Source organism: Accipiter gentilis, chromosome 9 (genome assembly GCF_929443795.1).
Source record: "Accipiter gentilis chromosome 9, bAccGen1.1, whole genome shotgun sequence".
NCBI classification, from domain to species: domain Eukaryota; kingdom Metazoa; phylum Chordata; class Aves; order Accipitriformes; family Accipitridae; genus Astur; species Astur gentilis.
Genome location: NC_064888.1, coordinates 13,447,246 through 13,467,963, shown reverse-complemented (window position 1 = coordinate 13,467,963; position 20,718 = coordinate 13,447,246). Strand labels below are relative to the sequence as shown.

Genomic DNA, 20,718 nt, shown 5'->3' with positions numbered 1-20,718 from the left:
AGCAGCATCTAACATTTACTTGCTCTCTCTTCTCATTGATGAAAACAATGAGTTATTCAGAGAAATATAAAGCATTGCTGCATTTGGCTGACACTTAACACTAAGCATTGTGGCCTGGCTCTGGTAAAATTCTTGAACACATTCTTCAGGCATTTCTTAAGTTGAATGGAGTAATTTCAATAGGCTATTCATAGATTTGAAATTGAAGACATGTTTATTGCTCTGCTGAATTTATAGCTATAGTAACAAGAATTAACCTAGGATTAAAATCTGCACTGATTTACAATATCGTGAATATCAGTAGAGATTGCTTACATTCTCTGATGAGACTAAACGTCTTCATTAAAATCCAACATAGTGCCTGAAAGAGAAGTAACTTAGTCTCTTAGCTGTAGAGATGATAATTTAAGGTCTTAAAAATGATAGAGAAGAGGCAAGCTTAATCCTCTGAGCCTGCATGCTGCAGATTAGGTAAGTAGTTGAAATTTCCAACTTGTCTTGAACCTGTGAAGATGGGAGCATTGCTAGTACTTATTTTCAAAAGTTAGAATCAGTCTTTCAGCTGTGGTGGTATAAACCACAGCTACAAGCTTTTGTCATTCAAAGAGAAAGAAAATCAATAGTTTATTCCATTATTCAGCACTGTGTATTATTTATATAACGACAGGTTTTGCTGGATGTTTTTCAAATGTTGCTTTGTTATGGAATTGATGGTGTGTGGGGGGTTATGTTCTGAGGCTATGCTATAGCCTCTCCAGAGCCATACAAATACCCACAGCAAGTCTGGGTTTTCTCCTCCTTTGTGTTTTTTTTTTCTTTAAAAAGAAATAGGAAAAAAAAAATTAACCTCTAGATGTTGTCTTCAATGTTTATTTTTGCGGATTGAGGATTTTAATTTGGTTTAGAATAAAATTAAACCTATCTATATAAACTGAGAATATAAATCTTCTGTCATTTTTTATACTGAGAATATATCAAATTGCGAAATTTTTTGTAGATTTATGGCCCTCTTTCTTTTTTAAGTTGTTATCAATTTCTGTAAGGGTGATTTCTAATTTCATTGAAAAGTGACTAAGTATCTTGTAAAGGATGTGTGTGTTGATGATTTTCATCACTGTCTTGACATAGATGGGGCAAATTACTGATATATTCTGTATACTTACTATTACACCAGCTAACAGGTAGTGAGCAGCCGATGTATTGCCAGGGAAATTTTACTTTTGGAAAAATTTTAATAAACCTCTTTTTCAGAGAGAGTAAAAGAAGGCACCAGGTATTAGCCTATTCAAAGTCGTTCTCAGGATTTAGTTTGGTCCATTTTTAAATGTCCAACAGAGGGACATTTCTATCATGTCTTTCAGTGAAGATGCTTTGAAAAATCAGTAGTTGAACTGTCTTGTTTTTATGTCTCTGATTCCCCTGACCCATCCCAATAATTTCCACCCCCCAAAAAAATGTTGTGAAGAGTACTTTTGTGTAAATTAATTACAGAAACAAATCACCAGAATCTCTCTAAAACAAACAACAAAACCAAATTTTGTGCTTTCTAATAACTGAGATTTGTAAAATACATGAACACATGCTGGTGCTTTTTCTTTCTGCTGCTGAAAAAAAACACAAGCCAACCTCTGAAAGCATTTGGCCGGTTTGCTATGTCTGATAACCTCCTGTGGTTGTCAAAGGGAAAACAGGAACAATGTAGCCTTTCGACTGAATAGAGAAATCCCTTGTCCCATAACTCTTTACGCTCACATGCAAAATGAGGCACCAAAAAGTAATATACTTGAGGATTCAAAAAATAATGCGCTTTCATATATTTGTATGTAACCAGTTACAGTTTTAGCTTCATTAAATACACAAATTGGCTGATAACTACGTGCTGTCAAACATAATAAAACATAACAGATAAGACACCAGCAGTTTGTATGTTTAGGTAGTATCCTAATCTAGCTGCCTTTTGAATGGAAGGATTTTTCTTCATTTCAGACCGAGTTTGATCAGTCTAATACCGAAGAGTTAAACTTCGTCCTGTGCCTTCTAGCTAGATAATCTGTTCAGAGTACTTGAGCTGTCCCAAGGTAGCTTGCAGCATATTATCATGTTGCATCTTCTGTTCAAGACAATAGTCTACCAAGGACAATTTAACAAATCTTATGAGTTTATTGCAACAGATAAATTTCATTTGCAAAGAAAAATACTTTGCTGTTGTACTGATTTCTTAATGCTGTCTCCTTCATGCCAAAGTCAACCTATCCTTAGAACAGATTAAAATGTCTGTAGTGGTCTACAATGAGTATTTTCATGTCCAACATTTTTCTTCTATAAACCAGTGAGATTTACGTGTTGATTTTATATTCCTGTTCATGCTGTAGCTTAGAATGTACCTGGATAATGAAACCTGTCTTTAACTGGGGAAAAATCTCCATGTTAATATGACTAAGAAAAAGCCCCAGCAAACCACAGTCCAGACACAAGGCTGCATGTTCTGTGTGAAGCACTAATAAATCAATCCATTAGTGAGTGCAAATTTACCTTCTCTTCTGCTTGTTATCAAGTCTTCCCAGGTGTCTATGTATTCATAAAGTATAAATTAAAATGGCTTTAATACTAGCAACAAATTCACATAGTGCAAGGACCATAAGGCACAGTATTTTTCCCACATCAACAACAAAATACAGAGATATTCATAAAATAAAATATAAAAGTGAATAATCTTCCTGCCTGAGTAATATATTAGTTCCTAAGAACATAACAATACCAGAAAGAAAGAAGAAATCACAATAACAAAAATAAAATACAGTCGCATTATTTGGTTAATGACCCCATCTTGTGGAGCAGTGCCCATGCTTCAGCACATTAATAGCTCTCATACACATTTTTGTTGAACTGAGTCCTTAAAGAAACTGCATTGTTTGATGGTGAATTACTTGGCATTGCACTTGCTGTGTCCGAGGAAGCGTTCTGCAGGCAACTTATCATTTCTGTATTACAACTGTGTAGGAATATAACACTCCTTTGTTACGCTGTGGCACGTCAGGGGTCAATGCTTTACGTTTTTGTGTTTGGCTCAATCTTAGGTCACCAGCACAGCTCGCTTTACCCTCCCATTCCCCCCACTGTGCAGTTCCCGGTGCCGTGCCCGTCTCTCAGGTGGAACCGCTGGGAGCGTTGCTTGCCGTTGTTAAGGGGGGGGGACCCATCTCCAAAACGGGAGCTTGCAAAATTGTTCCTTTTCGCCACAGCAGTGGAAGTGAGAGTAACCACTGGACTGATGCTTGGTTGCCAAGGGGCAGCCTGATGATGGTCGTAACCTGTTCCACGTACTTCTCCCCATCCCTCCTTTCCCTGCTGCTGGCGTGCGCCGGGTGCAAGGGGGGAGAAGCAGCCCTGGGAGCCCTGGGGACTCCTCTTGCCGCTACGTTTCTAGCAGGCAGGTTTCTGACCCCTTTTACCTGTATGAGAGTCCAGTCACTCCTCTGCTGGAAAGGGCAAGCTGCAGTATAAAGGCTTTACTCCAAGAGAGCCAGCATTCGCTTTCTGCCTTCCGAAAAGGTGTGTGTGGGCCTGGGAGGCGGCCTTTGGCAGGGGCCACCTCAGATATGGGCTTGGGGGTTGGAAGCGGTCATTTTCTTGCCTTTTCTAATTTTTTTCAGATGCAAAGATGTGGGGTTTGAGTTTGTTTGGGGTTTTTTGTGGTATTTTGTTAGTTTGGTTTGGGTTTTTTTCCTGTAGCCAGTGGAGTAAACAGCTTGGAAGGGTGAAAACAATAAGACCCAAACAACAGCTATGATTAATGACTGCTGACATTTCTTCCAACACCTTTCCTTGCCTCGTGTCCCTGATTCAATATGCTGAACGCTTGGTAAACGCCATTGCTGAAGGAGCCATATTTGTATTGAGGAAAACAAGTTGCAAAGTTCGGGTTTTGATAACTTGTGAGTGCAGCTGAATTTCAGCAGTGAGGGGGGAAAGGAAGAGAAGGGTATGAGTACATTCAGGCTCTTTGGAGGATTAATTTTTTTTTTTATTTTTTTTTTATCCTTTTACCCTTTTGCTTCTGAAGTCTCAGAGCAGCCCAGGTAGTGCTGCTGTTTCTGGGATCAGAATGTCTCCTGTTTTTTAAACACAGAGTCTTGACACAAACCAGGGAGCGAGGGGAAAGACGTGGAGAATGGTTGTGCTACAACTGTTTTTCTGCAGTTGTAAAAAGGCGGGGGGGTGGGAACCAAACCACCAACCATGGTTTGCTGCATTTGAGCAGTACTTGCTTGATGGCGTGGAAGGCTTGTTTGCAATGTATAGTCCCTGAGGTGCCGCTGTCACCTGTGGCGTTACCCACTGTGCAGCCAGTGGGCTTAGCCTGGCTCCCAGCCCGGCCGCCTCCTGGCTGGTGCTGGCTCTGGGGCAGCGTCCGTTCCCCAAACACGAGGGTGAGCGCAGAGGCCAGCTCCCAGGCTCGGGTGCTGTTGCCAGTGTACATGAGCCACGGCGGCGGGGCAAGAGGGCTGCACCAGTGCCAGCGTGCGCTAAACCCACAAGAATTATAATTTTATTATTTTCTATTCCCAGATAGCTGCTCACAGAGCTTGTTGAACTATGCTTGATGATAGAAAGTGGCAGCTTGGATGTTTTACTGTAAAGGTTTATCCTATTAGATATGCTTTCATCATAACCTGGGTAAATCAGCTTTGTCAGCAATATATATTATGCTGATTGCTGAAGTTGTTTTCCAGGCACATGAGATATTTAAAATAAATAACCTGACATGTTTTCTACCCTCTACAGTTGAACGCGTTTCCCAGGAAGGCTACAGATACCCTTGACTCTCACTTGCGTACAAACCTGTCAAAGATGAACCAGAATGCTTTTTTCCATCTTTTTAAAGGAAAGGTGTATTTTGTATGCACTTTTTGCGAAAGTGGCTTTTCACCGTGTTGGTGAACTCAATGAGGAGATTGCAGGCTGCAAATGGAAAACATGTAGAGAATGTCTATAGCCCAGTTAGGAGAACTGGTTTTTCAGCTGTTCTACATAGACTTAAAAAGTTGATATTGCATGATCTTGCTTCATGTGTGAATATCCTTCGCTCCTTGGAGACCAGATTACGGTGCTTTGATCTCTGTTAACATTTTTTAAAGTAAGCAGTTGTTGACTGTATCTTGATGTTGCTTACAGAAGGATGCAAGGTGTGAATTGCACACAGATAGTATTTGCAGATTTCACAGGTAGAGAAAATTAGAGGAAAAATCCCAAGTTACAAATATCTGTGAATATAGTATGTTGAATGCACTTTTGATATTTCTGATCTCATGCTCTTACAAAGATTACATTCCTGTGTCAAATGTACCAGGGATGTTTGTACGTCATGCTTGTACATGACTGCAAGAATACATATTACAAGACTGTAATGTGGAATACATATATGTATGGGTTTGAGTTATGTATTTAATACCAAAAAGAAAGATTCATTTGGGTGTCACTAGACTTGCATAATACGCCTGTCCTAACACCATGCTAATAAGGTATTTACACCACATAGCATCATCTTATGTTCTTTCCTTTTGAAATGCATATTGTCTCTTCTGCATGAAGACAGATGGGGAGTTTAGCAACTATTATAGAGATTTGTATGCTAAGTGAACTGAGCAAGCTGATGCTCGATGCTTTCTGGAAGGATTGAAGGGTTGCAAAAGGTGAATCACTCCCAGCATTTTCAACAGAAACCCAAATATTTCATGTTCTCATCACAGGTACCAGAGCTGACAATTCATATGATAGAGTGTTTAAAATTACTGCTTGCTTATGTTGGAAGACCTTTTAACTTTGCTGTCTAGTTCTTAAGTGGACTTTTGAAAGTGGCAGTACGTTAGTTAATGGGACCGAGTGTTTCACACAGCTCGCAGTAGTACCTCCCAGCTCCAAGCACAAGCCAACACATCAGCCTGGCTCTGTCTTTCTTGTAACCCTCCTGCTCTTTCCCTATTTCCTTCCTCTCTGCACACACTGCTCTTGGAAACTGTGGCAACATCATGCATTATTCTGTTCTGTATTAAGAAAATGTGACTATAAATTGAAAGGAAGACAAACGCAATTAAAATATTTTGCTTTTATTATATTTAAAAGGGAAATACTGCATTGTCCTCAGGAAAAAAAAAAATCCTTCTTTGTTCTTTATAATGCAAATTATTACCTCCCATGGAAAAGCAAAATATTTCAAGTCTAAGGTAGAAGAGAATTGCGTTCTGCAGCCTTTCTGAACATCTGGCCTTCTGCAGTTTCAGTTTGGACCTGAAGCTACTACTCTTTATACACTCAGTTCTGAAAAGTCAGTTAGCATTTTTTCTGTTGCTCTGTCCCTGCAGGATGGAGAGGTTGTTGTTCTTTAATCACATATCAACTTAAGCATACTTACTATCAACTTAAAATTAATAAATGTTTTATATAAATTTAAATCTACTGTACACTAAAGCATCTCTCATATCCTAATTTCTCATGTGAAAAAAGGGTCCTGAAATGTTTTGAACTCCATGCGGTTAATTCAGTCAATATGCTAAAGACATTAACATTTTTGCTTCAGTTCTAAATGTCTTGAAATTATTGCATCGTATCAGTCAGGTGGCTACGTAAGGGAACATGGCAACGATTTCCCGAAGTCAGATTTTCTGTTACACAACAGATAGCAGCGATGCAATCACCGTGGGTGCAGGTGTGGCCACTGTGCTGTAGTGAGAGCTGCAAAACTCAGTAAAAGCCTTCCATTCACCTCTTTAGGTTTTGATCTCTGTCAGAGAAAATGAAGGCAAGAACCTTGTCTAACTAATGATAGTAGTTAGCATGTTGAGAGAGGAATTTCAGGAGGAAGAGAAAATGAAATTCCTGTAGGTAGCTGGCTTGAGGCACTTCAGTTGAATATAATGAGTAAAGGCATTCGTGTCCTTCCCCAAATACACTTTCCTTCTGTGACAGCTCAGTGCCCTAACTTGCCGTTTTAGGATTGCCCTTCGAAGGGCAGGGTTCTGCTTTTCTTTTTGACCAGCACCCACACACTGGGCCCCAACCCCGCATTGTGTTCTGCAGCTCTGCCGTATAAATATTGAATGCTACCAGTGATGATAAAGGGGATATTTACATTTTGGTTTATTTCTAACATTTCTGTCTCTTTTTTTCTTTTTTCTTTTACATGCTTGCTTGGGTATAGCAGACCATTTGGGAATTGAATTCATGGGTAAGTTTTCATCTCTCTTCCTTTCACTTGCTAATATTTATCTTGGTGCCTTATCCCAAAGCACATGGAAGTTAACGGGAAGACTCCTGTGACCTCCATCAGTGGATTTTGGATTGGAGTCCTATTGTATTTACCGATTACATTTGAAATTATATGAAGATTTAATTTTTCTCTTGTCCACTGGTAGGAGGCTTAAAATCTACATAATGATGTTTTGGTATTTTATTGGTGTTTAATGAAACATAATATAAAGATTATATGGCTATATCATGACATTTGCAGAATAATATTTTATATGAGATTTTTAGGAAAGAGTTAATGCCTATCTTCATGTAAAGGAAAGTAAATTTTAAATTAGAATTAATTTTTTTTCAGAATTTGGTGTTGATTCTTCATGTAAAGGAAAGTAAATTTTAAATTAGAATTATTTTTCTTTTCAGAATTTGGTGTTGATTACAATGTTAAATGTAACTAGGTTTAATAAGAACTATTTCATTAGCTTTTAACAGACAAGTCAGAGGAATACTTTTAAGAAAAGGGACAAATATCTGTGATCCTGTGAAATAAGTTAACTTCAGCTTAGGAAAAATGCTAAAGGAGGAGTGAATAATTGCTTCTTATAATTTTGGAAAGGAAAAGATGATGTTCTATTGACTCAGTTGCTGCCCTGTAATGTATTCATAGCTGGATGGAATGATAGGCTTAACACATCACCGCTTCACCTCTCAGCTGGTGATGTGCAGAGAGTATAGGCAATTTCCTCGAGGAAGCCGAGGTTTGTCCTTAGCAGAGTTAGTGGACTGGTGCATCCTTTGTTTAAAAACAGCTTGCATAAACCATTAAATATGACTGAAAACACTATAATAAAAAGCTTGCAAATTCATATCGAAGTCATAAAAAATTGCTTTTAATGAGGTCTTTCCCTATGTTGAGTTTTACTTAATTTTTTTAGATTTTAAAAATCAAAACATGATGGCCTAGTGATTGTAAGTGGTGATACGGGCATCTTGTTGACAAGCTGAATATAAGTTGTCATGAAGGCAATATGGTGATGAGTATTAACTGCGTGGCAGGCTTCATTAGCAAGAGGACAGCCAGCAGGTTGAGGGATTTTTTCTGACTGCTTTTGGACTTCTGTGGCATACCTAGAGAACGGTTCTCTCTAGAGAACTAGTCTGTGATCTCCAGAAGTCTAGTGTTTCCCTTTGCTTTATATGAAACTTTAAAAGTACTGGTGGAATCAACGCAAGTGTTTTCACAGACTTAGTGGACAAGCACAACTGGGAAATGGTTACTTTAAAGGCTCTGCATATATCCTAGTTTTACTGCTTAACTTAAATTGTAAGCAGCAGTCTTGAGGCATACAAATTGAAGGAAAAGCACATACATAAAAGGAACAGGATAAGGAATATATATATATATATATATATATATATATGATTCTCAGAGTAAGCCTTTCCATAGGAAGCAGGAAAGTGTTGCTCAGGAGGCAAAGCTGATTTATTTTCACTTTATTTTGAGCATTTTGGTTTCCTCTTTGGGTTTTTTTTTAGACATCTCTTTAAGGCTTGAAATAAAGCCAACCCGTGAAGTCTTGGCTCAGAGTAGTTTTCTCATATGAGTAGCTTTCTGATTGTCTTATTTAATGTTGGAACAGATCTTGATGGATAGAAATTAATGAAATCTTGTGTCTCGAGCCTGAAAATATTATGACAGCAGTCTAAAATGAGGCTTGAGGTGGTTTTCTATGGGCTAGAAAAAATCAAGTTCCAGAGTCATACACAAAAGTGAAATGCTTGTGCTTCTTAAACCTTCCAATCTTTTTGAAGAATTACTTAGGAAGTGTAGGCACATATGGAATCATTACTGCACACACAAATCCCCACCCTGTATACAGAGAGATCAGGCGACAATAAACTCATCAAATTAGGGCTGCTCATGCAAAGCCTCTCCCATGAGTCTACTTTTTTACTGTAGAGAATAATTGCAGTTGTGGGAAGGGTGTTTTCCAATTATGAAAAATAACAACGTATAGATGCTGCAGAGTTTAGCCTTGTTTGTACATGATCGAGGGAGCACTCTTTCTAATGTTTTCATTGCATTTGTGGGCTCAGTTGGCATAGGAATTCCATTTTCATCATCATCTTCCAGAAATTTTGCTTGAAAACCATGTAAGCCTGGATTCCGAGGCAAGGTTGAACTCCTTCCACAGTAGGTAAAGCTCAAATCTCATGTAGATAGGAACATCTGTCTGTAGAGGTGCCCCAGGGGACAGATGAAATGTACACTAACTACACATCTAGCTTAGTGTACATTTGCCATGGAAAGTAGATGAACGCAGTAATTTTTTTTGCTAGATTCTCAAGAATCATTGGAGTGTATGTATATACCTACCCAGTCCTTCTACTGTCCTGTTAGGAACTGTTGTCCATAAATTTGTGTATCATTTTGTGAACCAGCTGATACTGTCTTCCCCCACAGGCTCCTGCGGCAGCCAGGTCCAGAGCTCAGTAGTTAGAGGCTGTGTACATTGCTTTTTCCTTACCTGTTGAAGTCCACTTCCTACCAGATAGCTCTCATGTGCAGGACTTACTGAACAAGAGTTATGCATTCAGTTTATCTACCACACTGACTGTTGTGTTAACTGCTCTCACGGTCTCACACCCCCTTCCCCTTTTGGATATTGTCAGGTTTATGTTCCATACAATAGTCAATATTGTGCATTCCCAAACACGAATACCTGATACTTTAATGTTGTTGCTGGCTTTGGTTTGCAGTGTCTGTTTCTTTGTATGGATAGCAGAGATAAATGCAGGCGTATTAACATGGCATATCTGTTTTTAAAAGTTGCAAATGTAACAATTAATGTATGGTTCTGATCTATCCACGTGCAGCTTCTCTTGAATTAAATTAAAGCCCAGTATATGTTCAAGGGACACTCTGTCCTTAAAAATGTGGATTTAAGTATTGTGATCAGAGTGGCCAAGCTTTATGAAATTCTGGTGATAAGGAAATGCTTTACACTTTCTAGTAGCTCAAAGAAAAAAGGGGGAAAAAAAAAAAAAGTCTTGTGTTTGATACTCACTCATGAGAGCTAGATTCCATTTCCATCTCTGATGCGATCTTCCAGAAAGGCTTTGGGCAAGGTATTTTAATCTCTCTGTGCCTTAGATTCTCAGTTACAGTAATTTGTGTCAGGCTTTCTGCAGTTAGATTCCTCAGCTCTCTGGGGAATATCTTTCAGCAGTGTGTAACACAGAAAGTATTTCTTCCTTGCAAGAGGGTGCAGACTTCACTGCCTCCTTGCCTGGGCTCCCTGGTTCCTCGTAAGAGAGCAGAGCAGTGCATGGGAGAGTAGTGTACAGCTCCCACAGAAGTGCAGTGCACCTGGTCTGGATTGGTGCACATGTCTGCATGGTTCCCAGGGTCTCACCAATGATGATGTACGCAATTTTATTTACACAAAGGTAAGTAAATATTATGACGATGTTCCTAGAAACTGGAAATCTGCTCATTCTGTTAACAATTTCATGTCAATTGAAAGCAGACTGGCTGTTGGTAATGCTCATGTGAGGCAGTGAGTTTGTAAAAAAAAGGAGATTGAAAGAAGCAGCTTTTATTCAATCAGAAAACTAAGTGATGTATCATTAGCATTGGATAGCATGGGAATATGAGTATCTACAGCTTATTGTCATTTTTTGACCCAAGCGGTTAACCGCTTCATCAAGGCTGAATGCTTTATTTTTGTCTGATGGAAAATTGGATGATGAAGCCAAATATCTCTGATAGCCAACATGGCTGATCAGGTTACTTTGGTGCAACAGGTAGCGGTTGAAAGCTGAGTTGTGGAGACTGACTTCGTGCATGTGGTCCCAGCTGCAGAGTGAAATCATTATTTTAACTGCCAGATACAAGGAGATGCAAAAGCCTGAGAGTGATCTTTGGAAATAAGTGTTCTGGGCAAAGAGTCAGTGCCCGAGACAAGGAGTCGTCAGTTTTACTCATTTCTTACACTGAGAATGAGTAGCTAAGGTGTGTTAAGGGACGAAACATGAAGGTGAGTGAGTATTGGAATAACCTGCTACAATACATGAACAAACATGACTATTTCAGCAATTCACTACACCACCTCATCTGATGATCCGGAATCTCTATCTTTTGTTCTGTAACAGTAATTTACGATGGATACGGTTCAAAATAAAATGCCCCAAGAAAGTGCAACAGGTAGGTCGCTACAGTTGTGGTGGAAATACAGCCATTACATGAAATAGTCCTCATCTTTAGGCTGCTTAGCAGTTAAACCTATATCAATGGTGTAAACAATTATGATGTGATAACCTGATCTCCCCATGCGTGAATTGCAAAAATAATACAGCGGTTACTGTATTTAGTTGCTACTTTTAACTTGCTGATACTTAGGCCTTACACAGGAAGTTAGTATTTTTCCTTAGTACTGGTTACCTTTTCTGGAAAAATCAGAAGAAGCTTCACTGAAGTCATTGGAGTATGAACGATATAATACCCTTGTAAGAGCTGAATTATTTAATTGAGCAGAGCAATAAAGTAACTCAAGAATGGGATCCTATTAAAATTTATATATCTCTTTGCAACAACTACAATGTGAAATGTATTCAGTTTCCTGTACTCTGAGCAGTTGTTAATATTGGAGAAGATGGTGCATGCTTTATTTTCATTGTGCTGATTCTCGCTGCCTCCTCATTGCGGTAAGACAGTTGTATGCCCAAGACTCTGGGAACACATGATCCAGTTAACTAAATTAACTCTGTGACCTTGTGTCATGCACTGTGGCAGATGCATTTTGATTTTTCCAAACTGCAAAAGTTAGTTTTGCTGACGGGCAGTATAAGCAAGACTGCAACAATTTAGTATTTTTCCTGTTTGCAAAGAAATAAAAAGCCAAAGTACATTAGTTCCTGCACAGCTCACAAAATGTGCAGCTGGTGAGCTGTCCTCTGAAACTCAATGTCTTATAGCAGCAAACAGACAATGAAAATAAATAACCAGTGTTTGCATGGATGGTCCTAGCCTTAGTTACCATTTAGCAGCTCTTATCTGTTATAAAACCCTGTAACACTCCTATCCTCTCAGGAAGAGAGGATGAATGTTCAGTTACATGAGCAAAGAATGTACATGTTCTAAAGCACATATATTTAAAAAATAAAGTTCAGTTTTCCCTGTATTCCTTTTTTAAAGTTTAAAGCAGGTAGATCCTTTTCTGGTAATATGGCACACTGTTTTTATGCTCCTCTTTACATAAAATCTATTATTAGAGATTCTGATCACAGTCATCTCCCAGTACTATCAAAGGGTATTCTGTCTAATGATTATATTGTTGTTAATCACAATTAAAATACTTTATCTGTACTCCTTCAGTAAATTCTTTAAGAACTAAGAGGGGCTGTTCCGATAGGCCTTGATACTTGTAATGTTTACTACCACTGTTGTCATTGCTCCTTGAATCCCTTTTTTCTTCAACCTGCCCCAACTTTTCATGGCCGCCTTCTGATTTTATCTTTTCAAATTTAGTAAAGGCTTTGCTCTTAGGACCTTGTCTTTCTGTTTGCTTTGTGAAATATCTGTCCTTTTTAAGTATGCTGCAAAATAACAATGATATCCTGAGGCATGAAATGGCTTTAGATTTTCAGCACTTTACATGGGATTCTTTTAGCTGGGAAGAAGAGTCATTTATCACCTCTAGAGAAAAGAGACATGAACACCAGAAGAGAGAGTTTTCTAGAAACAGCTGATGTCTGTGTACTATAAGAGTAATGGATGAAGCAGAGATTCCTCAGGGGCTGCAGGAAGCTCTGCCAGTGGTTGTACCTGTTTAGGAAAGTGTACCGCTAAAATGAAAGCCAACGTGCATCTGGTGAACATGTTGCAGGCTGCCTTACAACATCTTGGCTCAGTTTGGGGGATATGGTTTTGTTTTGGTTTAGTGGGAGGGAGAGATTTATCCCTAGATGGTTTGTAACCTAGCTACCATCTTGGTTCGGTGCTACCATCTGTACTTTTCTTGGTATGTCATTCTTCCAATTTTTCTGCATTTTATGTATTAGCAATGAACTGGGTTGGATTAACTTGCATTTTTTTTAAAAGACAAGACTAAGATTTACCATGTGGTTAACTTATGCGTGCTGTTAATTGCCTGTAGTGCTTTATCAAAATAGTAATGCTTTATCAAAATAGTAATGCTGTGAACTGTGTGGATAAAACAGAAAAAATACTGTTAATATATGTAACTTACTCTGGTGACCTTCCTCTCTGAGTTTGGTTTCTTCTGCTTTGTCTGACTGAAGCTACTAATCATTTGAGATGAAACTTAGAGAAACTAAAAAAATATTGATAACACAGTAAATTGACAAGTTTAGAAAGCCGGAATTGGTCTGGGTTTCTCTGTTTTGCTGGGGGCTAGGCTGGGGGGAGGCACTAGTTGCATTAAGCAGGGTATCAGTGTGTAACTGTGGGTGTATGTCATTGGTAATGCTACATATAACCATTAGTCTGTCACTTCCAATGTGAATGTGCACTGTGTATCCTTATGTGCTGATCGGAGGCTACTAGTAAGGTCAAAGTGTTATCTGTGGATTAGAAAAGAGATTTTGAGAAGCCTTAAAAATGGATATTGTCTACAAGCCTCCAGGTAAGTTTTCATGTAACTTCTAGTGCCAGGTACAAACCTCTTCTGCATGGTGCTGGTTTCAAGAACACTCATGCTGTATTGTCACCTCGGGGAGAAAGGATGTGTGCGTCGAGGCTGGATTTCAACCGAGGCCACAGCATCTCGTCCGCGTACAGCAGGGCTTTGCTATATTATGTCTCTATGTACGCAAATTATGTACATTCTGGTTTGGGATTAGGCATATGCCCTAGGTTCCTGCATGGCTGCTGTATCTCAGAGGTAAATGCTTTTTATCATGAAATACAGGTAATTGGATGGCACCAACACTGAACAGACATCTGTGTATTTAAATGTGACCTTAAACCCAGTCTCGTAACCTGCCATACCAATTTTGAATGTGGTATTTAGGTAAAAGCTTCACTGAGCTTGAGGAATTGTTAAAACTGACACCACAAGGGTATGCTAATGCAATTAGATGACTTGCAATGTTGAGATTTTACTCTTGGCCTTGTTTGGGCTCAGTTGCAGTTTAACCAGATGCAAAAATACGTAGACAGTGACTTGTATATGTTGTACGCTACTGAAACAAGCCTAGCAGGACAAAGGTGAGATCTGCACGTCAAAGGCAAGATCTGCATGTCAAAAGTGATGATAGAGACAGCTGCCAGAAGACTTGCCAGTGAGAGCTTGTATTTCCAGTTGAGAGAGGACCTGAGAGGAGGCTTCAAAGTAGTAAGTACAATCTGGACATGCCCACGAGAACTTGGAACCCATTGTTAGGCTGCTGGGGTGGGGGGGGCGATTATTAGTGGAAGGTTGTTTACCGTGTACTGAAGTTATCTTGCTACAGGAGAAGAGACTCCAAATGCCAGAGCTGTGCCATGTTTACGCAGCCACGGTGAATCAGTTGTTACTTTGTCCTTTTCCTACTTGGAGGTGTTATGTGGATGTCAAGTCTCATTCAGTAAAAGATGCAAGGATTCAGAAAGCAGAAGGTAAGTATCACAATAAATGTTCCATGACAGTGGTGCGCTTGTAACGTATATTATGGTTGCATAGAAAAATTGATGTTTCTGACAGTGAACTAAATCTTTCTGTGTCCTCTGTGCATAGAATGAGTAGAGACAGTGTCCTGCCAGTAATTGCTGGAAGCAGAGGAGAAGGGTAAGCAGTGTGGAAAAATTGACAATGCGCTATGTAGAGCACTAAATTGTTTTTTCATGCACTTCCTTTTCTTTTCTCTTGCAGGAGCTGTAGGATATTGGCACGTCGAGAAGTGCAGAGATATTATTCCTACCTACTCTGGTTGATTGTTTTTAATAAAGTTATTTTTATGATAATTGAAAATTGTCTCATGATCCTATTTCCTGTCCCCATCAGCATCAGTTTATCCCCATTTCAAAACTAACCTGTCTGTGCTGAAAAATGCTGTTTGTCCAGTTACCCAGGGTATCTATCAGTATTTGCTTCTGACTAGACAGCCCAAGTTTTCTGGGAAACAAGCCTGAGCAGCAGAAAAGGAGGGGGGAAAAACAAGTAGTGTGTATTAGTGTGCATGTATTATTGTTCTGGTATGCTCAATTCTTAACAACAGTTTAAACAATCACAGAATTGCAAACTGTTGCAGGCAGATGACAGATGAGCTTTTTTGTTTACCAGTGCTGACTTTTCATCTTTGAACAGTAAAATTAATCGCCATGAGATATTTTCATTTGGTACAGATGCAGAATTTTCAAACACCGTTTGGATCATGTTCATGTAGTTCAGTCACTGTGGTTATATTTATGGTATCAGTCATCCAGTAATTCTTATACGAATTACCATGATCCTTTTTTATTTTTGTGATAAGTTAATTATGTACTACTCTATACCTACTCTATGCCTACATTCGCAAGTAAACTCTACTGTAATATAGTATTACACTGTGGTTATTCTTTCATGTCTCTTGACATGAATTTTGCATTTCACATTTTAATAGAAAGGAAAATCAATGGAAATATAAAATAATAACCTGATAATGGAAGAGCATAAAATGTGATGGTATGGAAGTTCTCAGCAGAATTACCTGAAACAATTTAGGGTCTTCACTATTTGACAGTGAAATACAAAAAAAAAATAATCCACTCAAAATAACAAATAGAGAAGAGCTAGCCAAAATGAATTAGACCCACCAGTTTGTAGAGGAGATGGAAGCGAGAGAAAAGCTGTTTATTTGCAATTAAGAGCATTAATACTTCTCTTAGTAGTTTCCCGCACATTGCTGGTAACAGCTAGGACTGTAAGTTGTTTCTGTCATTGAAATAATGACCTTAGTCTCCAAAAGTACAAGCTTTTAAGTCATGAAAGGAACATGGAGTTAAATCGACTGAAGAACTTCCATACCACAGTGCCGAACGCTGCCCTGCCTAAGCCTTACCTCCGTCGTGTGCTGTGGCTAGCTGCACTTGCAGTCTTCTTGCCAGTCGGCTCTGGCATGTGATAAGTACCAAGTTCTTCAGTGCTGTAAAGATTTAAGTATCTCTGTGCAAGCCAAGAATATTTAAAATTGATACCTACAAAGACTTCAGGTGTTTTCAGAGTGTTAGCTGACTGGAAGTTTTGAGAATTGCAGTGTTGAACTTTTGTCTTGCTTGTGATTTCTGACTAAAACACATGGAAGTCAATAGATGTTTCAATATAATTTCTATTATTTCTAATATAAAATGCAGAATTTGAAATCAAGATCAAGTGTGTGACTGGATTCACATATGAAGTGAGCTTATCCTTTTCCTGACTGGTTCAAAGTCATCCATAAGTGAAAAACAGATACATCCCTCAACAGTAGTTACAAAACCTAGCATGTATAAGTCATTTTGTGTAATTGTGCAAAGCCAGGAGTATCTTCCTTTCCTCACCTGAACTTTCATTCTTATTCTGCCTACCTCTTCTTTTGTGTATCCACCTTATTCTTTTCTTTTTTCTATACCCCTGCAGACTTTCCTTTTCTATTAGTTTCATAAATTTACCAGTCAATGTAACTTACTCTGTTTAAGTGTGTGTTGCCATTTACAGGAGTAACTACGAATCAGTTGCATCACAACTGCTCTGTTTAGCTTTAATGGAGAGTACGGCATGCACACACTGAAGTTTACTCATTTATAATTCTAACGTCCCTTCCTCTATCCAGAAGTGATACAGCATTTTAAAAAATGGGAGTTGCAATATACACTAACTTGCCCAGCTCATAAAATGTGAATGCTCAGAAAATTAATACAGCAGTGTTAATAGCTACAGAAACCCCAAAATACGTATTTATCACTATAGTATACACTTGCATGGGATATTAATGAAAAAATACCAGCTAATTTGTTTTCTGTATTTATTCTACACTCTGCTCGTTACTCTCATTCAACTAATTTAAATTTGTTTTGGGATAAGGATGATTTGCTTCTGATGAGAAAAGTTTAGATGTCTTCTGTGCCATATTTTTCCTTGAGTCTGTAAGGTACAGTCTATGCACTGAATATAAAGCTAGCTGTGCTTGAAATTTTGTACATTACAATGGATAGACCTTTAAACGTTTCAAGCTATAGTTGTATGTAGTGCACTGTTAGAATGTGTACCATAAAAAAATAAGACTTTATTAAATACAAACTAATAACCTGCGTCAGTGAGAATAGCACTGTGACTCCTGCTATATTTGCTGCATGAAGTTTCTTTATGCTTCTGTACTTTGGGTAATGTGCTTAAGATAAAAACAAGACTGTGTCCTCAGTTAACTGTTCGTTTAATGAATGATGAAGAGAAAATCACCGAAACAAGTAAACGTTTTATTTCAGTCATTTTTTTCCATGTAAATCTCTCTAGTGCGCTTTTAAAGTTTGTTTTGCCTGATGAGTCTCTTTTCAAGGTAAGGTAGCACCACAGCATCTCATTCTTTCAATTAGTAGTGAATCTTGTCTCGAAATAAGATGGCTGACTGTTAGTGAGAAAAGGTGAGTGAATCCAGTAAAAATCCTGTAGAAACAAATCAAGCCATTTTAAATTAATTTATTCCAAGACGTGACGTAAGGGTGAACTGGAGAGAAAAGGTGGATGTACTTGTCTTAAGTTATGCTGTTTCTTTGAAGTCAAATAGTTATTCATGTGTTTTTCCCAAGATTACTTATTTTAAGCTACATGTTCTACTCAAGATTTTGCTCCTATAAGACTAGAGTATCTCATGAAAACCTCAACAAAAATATGGAAATTCTATTACTGATCAATGGTTTGCCAAATATGACTAGTGATTTGTGAGAACTATGCTGGAAAGGCAATATCTTACTTCTCAGTATTGGGTCAAAGGTTCTTAATTGACTGTGATGCAATTGGTGTGGAGAGGACATCTGAAAGACAATTAAAATGCAGGCCTTGTCACTGATGCTGCTTTATTCAACTTTCATGGCAGGTATTGTTCTGCTCAAGGGGTGAGTAGTGTAATGCCATTGGCTTGCTTTTTCAAGTGTTTTGTAATTTTTTCTATATCTTAGACTATCTGTATCTTAGGACTTAGTAGTATTCATGTATCAGCTATTTTTATCGTTTCATTGCCTCGATACCTTTATGGATTGGATTTAACATCTGTAGGCCATGAATCAGTTCAGGAATCATCCCATTCAGTCTGCTCATTTGTGTGCAGTGAGGATCTAACAGTCCTTGTGCAAAGAAAACTCAGAATCACCTTCAAGTTGGCGGCTGTAACTCTTATTGTGACAAACTGCCTTGTGAATTTAGGATTGAAATGTCCTCCAAATACCTTGCTGCATGTCTAGCCTGTGTTCCTGGATTCTGGTGGTGCTAGTTTAGCATCTCACCCATGCAGCAGAAATGGGGACATAGTTGTTCCTCTTTTTGGTACTGTGAATAATGTGGTGGATAAACAGATCACTTTTTAAGCCCGTTCCCTGCCCCCAAAATATGCTCAGCTTCCACAATTCTTTTATACAATTATAGCTTCAATTTAAATGTGTCGTTTCTTCTCTCAATAAATTTTGCTAATAAAAAATCATGAAAATACCAGTGTGTGGTTAACTTGTCTTGGAATTATCTTCTCATAAATACATCCCATGACCTAACATTACTGTTTTCTCACATTCTGTACTCCTTATTCTTTATGGTATCAAGGTGTGTACTATCAATCATTTAATTTATCCTTTTGTCATCTTTATTGCTTGCTCAGTCTCTTTGATATCTTCATCTTATCCTGCATTCTTTTGCTCTCGGTGTTCTAAAAAATATTGATGCTTGTATTGATAGCATAGCTGTTCTGATAGACCTGCTTGCAAGGTCTTCTGCTGTTCAAAGGAGTCTGTCCCTCACTGTCATTACTCTTGTGTCACTGTTCCTGAGAATAGCTTTTTAGCTATTTACTTCCTTTAGGTGTTTTTCCTTTTATTTTTCATTGTTTGGCACACCTCTGTTTGCAGCCATCTCTTATTCCCCGATTATTTTGGTATTGCTATTACTTCTGCTGCTGTTATCTTTTTTTTTCCTTTCCAAAAGTCTGTAATGTTAAATTTTCTGAATTATATGAATTATATTCTCCATATATGAACACCTGCATCTATTATTCAGAACTTCTTACTTTCATTTCTTTTAAGCTAGAGCCTAAAACCTCTTTTGTAATTCAATAATAAATGCTAGCCTTCAGTTTTTTCAGAGTTCTTTTTGCTGACTTCATGTTTATCTCCAAGGTCCCAACTGTCTTTCAGTTATTTGTGAGGAGCGCTGCAGTGCAAGGAGGTACATACTTATTGAAATAACTTAGTGTCCCTTCCCTCATTGCTGTCTCTGTCTTTATGCACTAACCTCACTATGCAAGTGGTTCCTGATCTATAATATATTACTTACTAGCATACAAATCTTTTTTCTCTAATTCTTAATCTTTTATCTGAGAATATTACTTGATACTTACTGCCTTTTTAGCTTTAAAGAGGTGGTAATTAAAAAAAAAAAAGTTTTCTTTTGCTTTATGCCACCTGTTTTGCTCCCTCCTGTACTTTTTTTATTTCTCTTTCCCACTTGTCTGAAACTTCTGTCCTCTAGAGCATTAGTTGGTGTGCCTGTGAGTTTTCCTGTTTACTGAAAAAGTATTTGTAGAATGGAAGTCACAGAACCACTGAATAATTGAGGGTGGAACCTGAAGACCTGAAGGTCTCTAGTCCAACCTGATGCTCAAAGAAGGGTCAGCTCAGGTGCCATCAGGCTGCCCAGGGCTTTACCCAGCTTAGTCTTTAAAAACTGGGACTCCATGACTTCTCTAGGCAACATGTTCCAATGCTTGACTGTCCTAATGGTAAAAAATTTTCCTTATATCTAGTTGAAATGTCTCAATTTATTTTATTATTTCTGTAGAAATATTCTGGAATTATATATTTTCTACTACTTGATACTTTATATTTTGGACCAATAATTGCTTATTTGATACTCAATTCTCTGCTTATTCAGAATGTTGTGCTTTTTGGTAGGTGAAAAAGTATTCAGTCTTAGTTTTGATAGTCCTTCTTTTCTTGCCTTGTCAAAAAAATACTAGTCCTCATTTATTTCTGTCATTTTACTACTAGAAAATATATGTGGTATAATTCTAAAGTAAAGCTCCCTTTGCAGCTTTGTAATTATCCAGACCTACAGTATAATATTTTATCAGCTTTATGCAAAAGCAGGTTCTAAAATTAATGAGCTGCAGAACATTGTTTTAGGTTAGATCATCATAACTGAAAAGCTTAGGAAGTTATTCTATTTTAGACGTCTTTTCTCCTGTAGTGTAAGTTTGTGATATAGAGAATTTCTCACCTAGTACCTGATTTCACATTAAATTATGTATTTAGGTGAA

The 20,718-nt window shown here is 38.1% G+C and overlaps 1 protein-coding gene across 2 annotated transcripts in view; it reads left to right on the top strand.

The window, feature by feature from the left end:
• NRG3 (neuregulin 3) overlaps positions 1 to 20,718 on the top strand; it is a 430,409-nt gene that overhangs the window by 347,472 nt on the left and 62,219 nt on the right. The window contains exon 4 of one of the 2 annotated variants that reach the window (XM_049809693.1): positions 7,202 to 7,225. In XM_049809693.1, the coding sequence (XP_049665650.1) occupies positions 7,202 to 7,225 (24 nt within the window). Of the gene's footprint in view, positions 1 to 7,198; positions 7,226 to 20,718 lie in introns of both variants that reach the window. The other variant, XM_049809692.1, reaches the window with a different exon arrangement.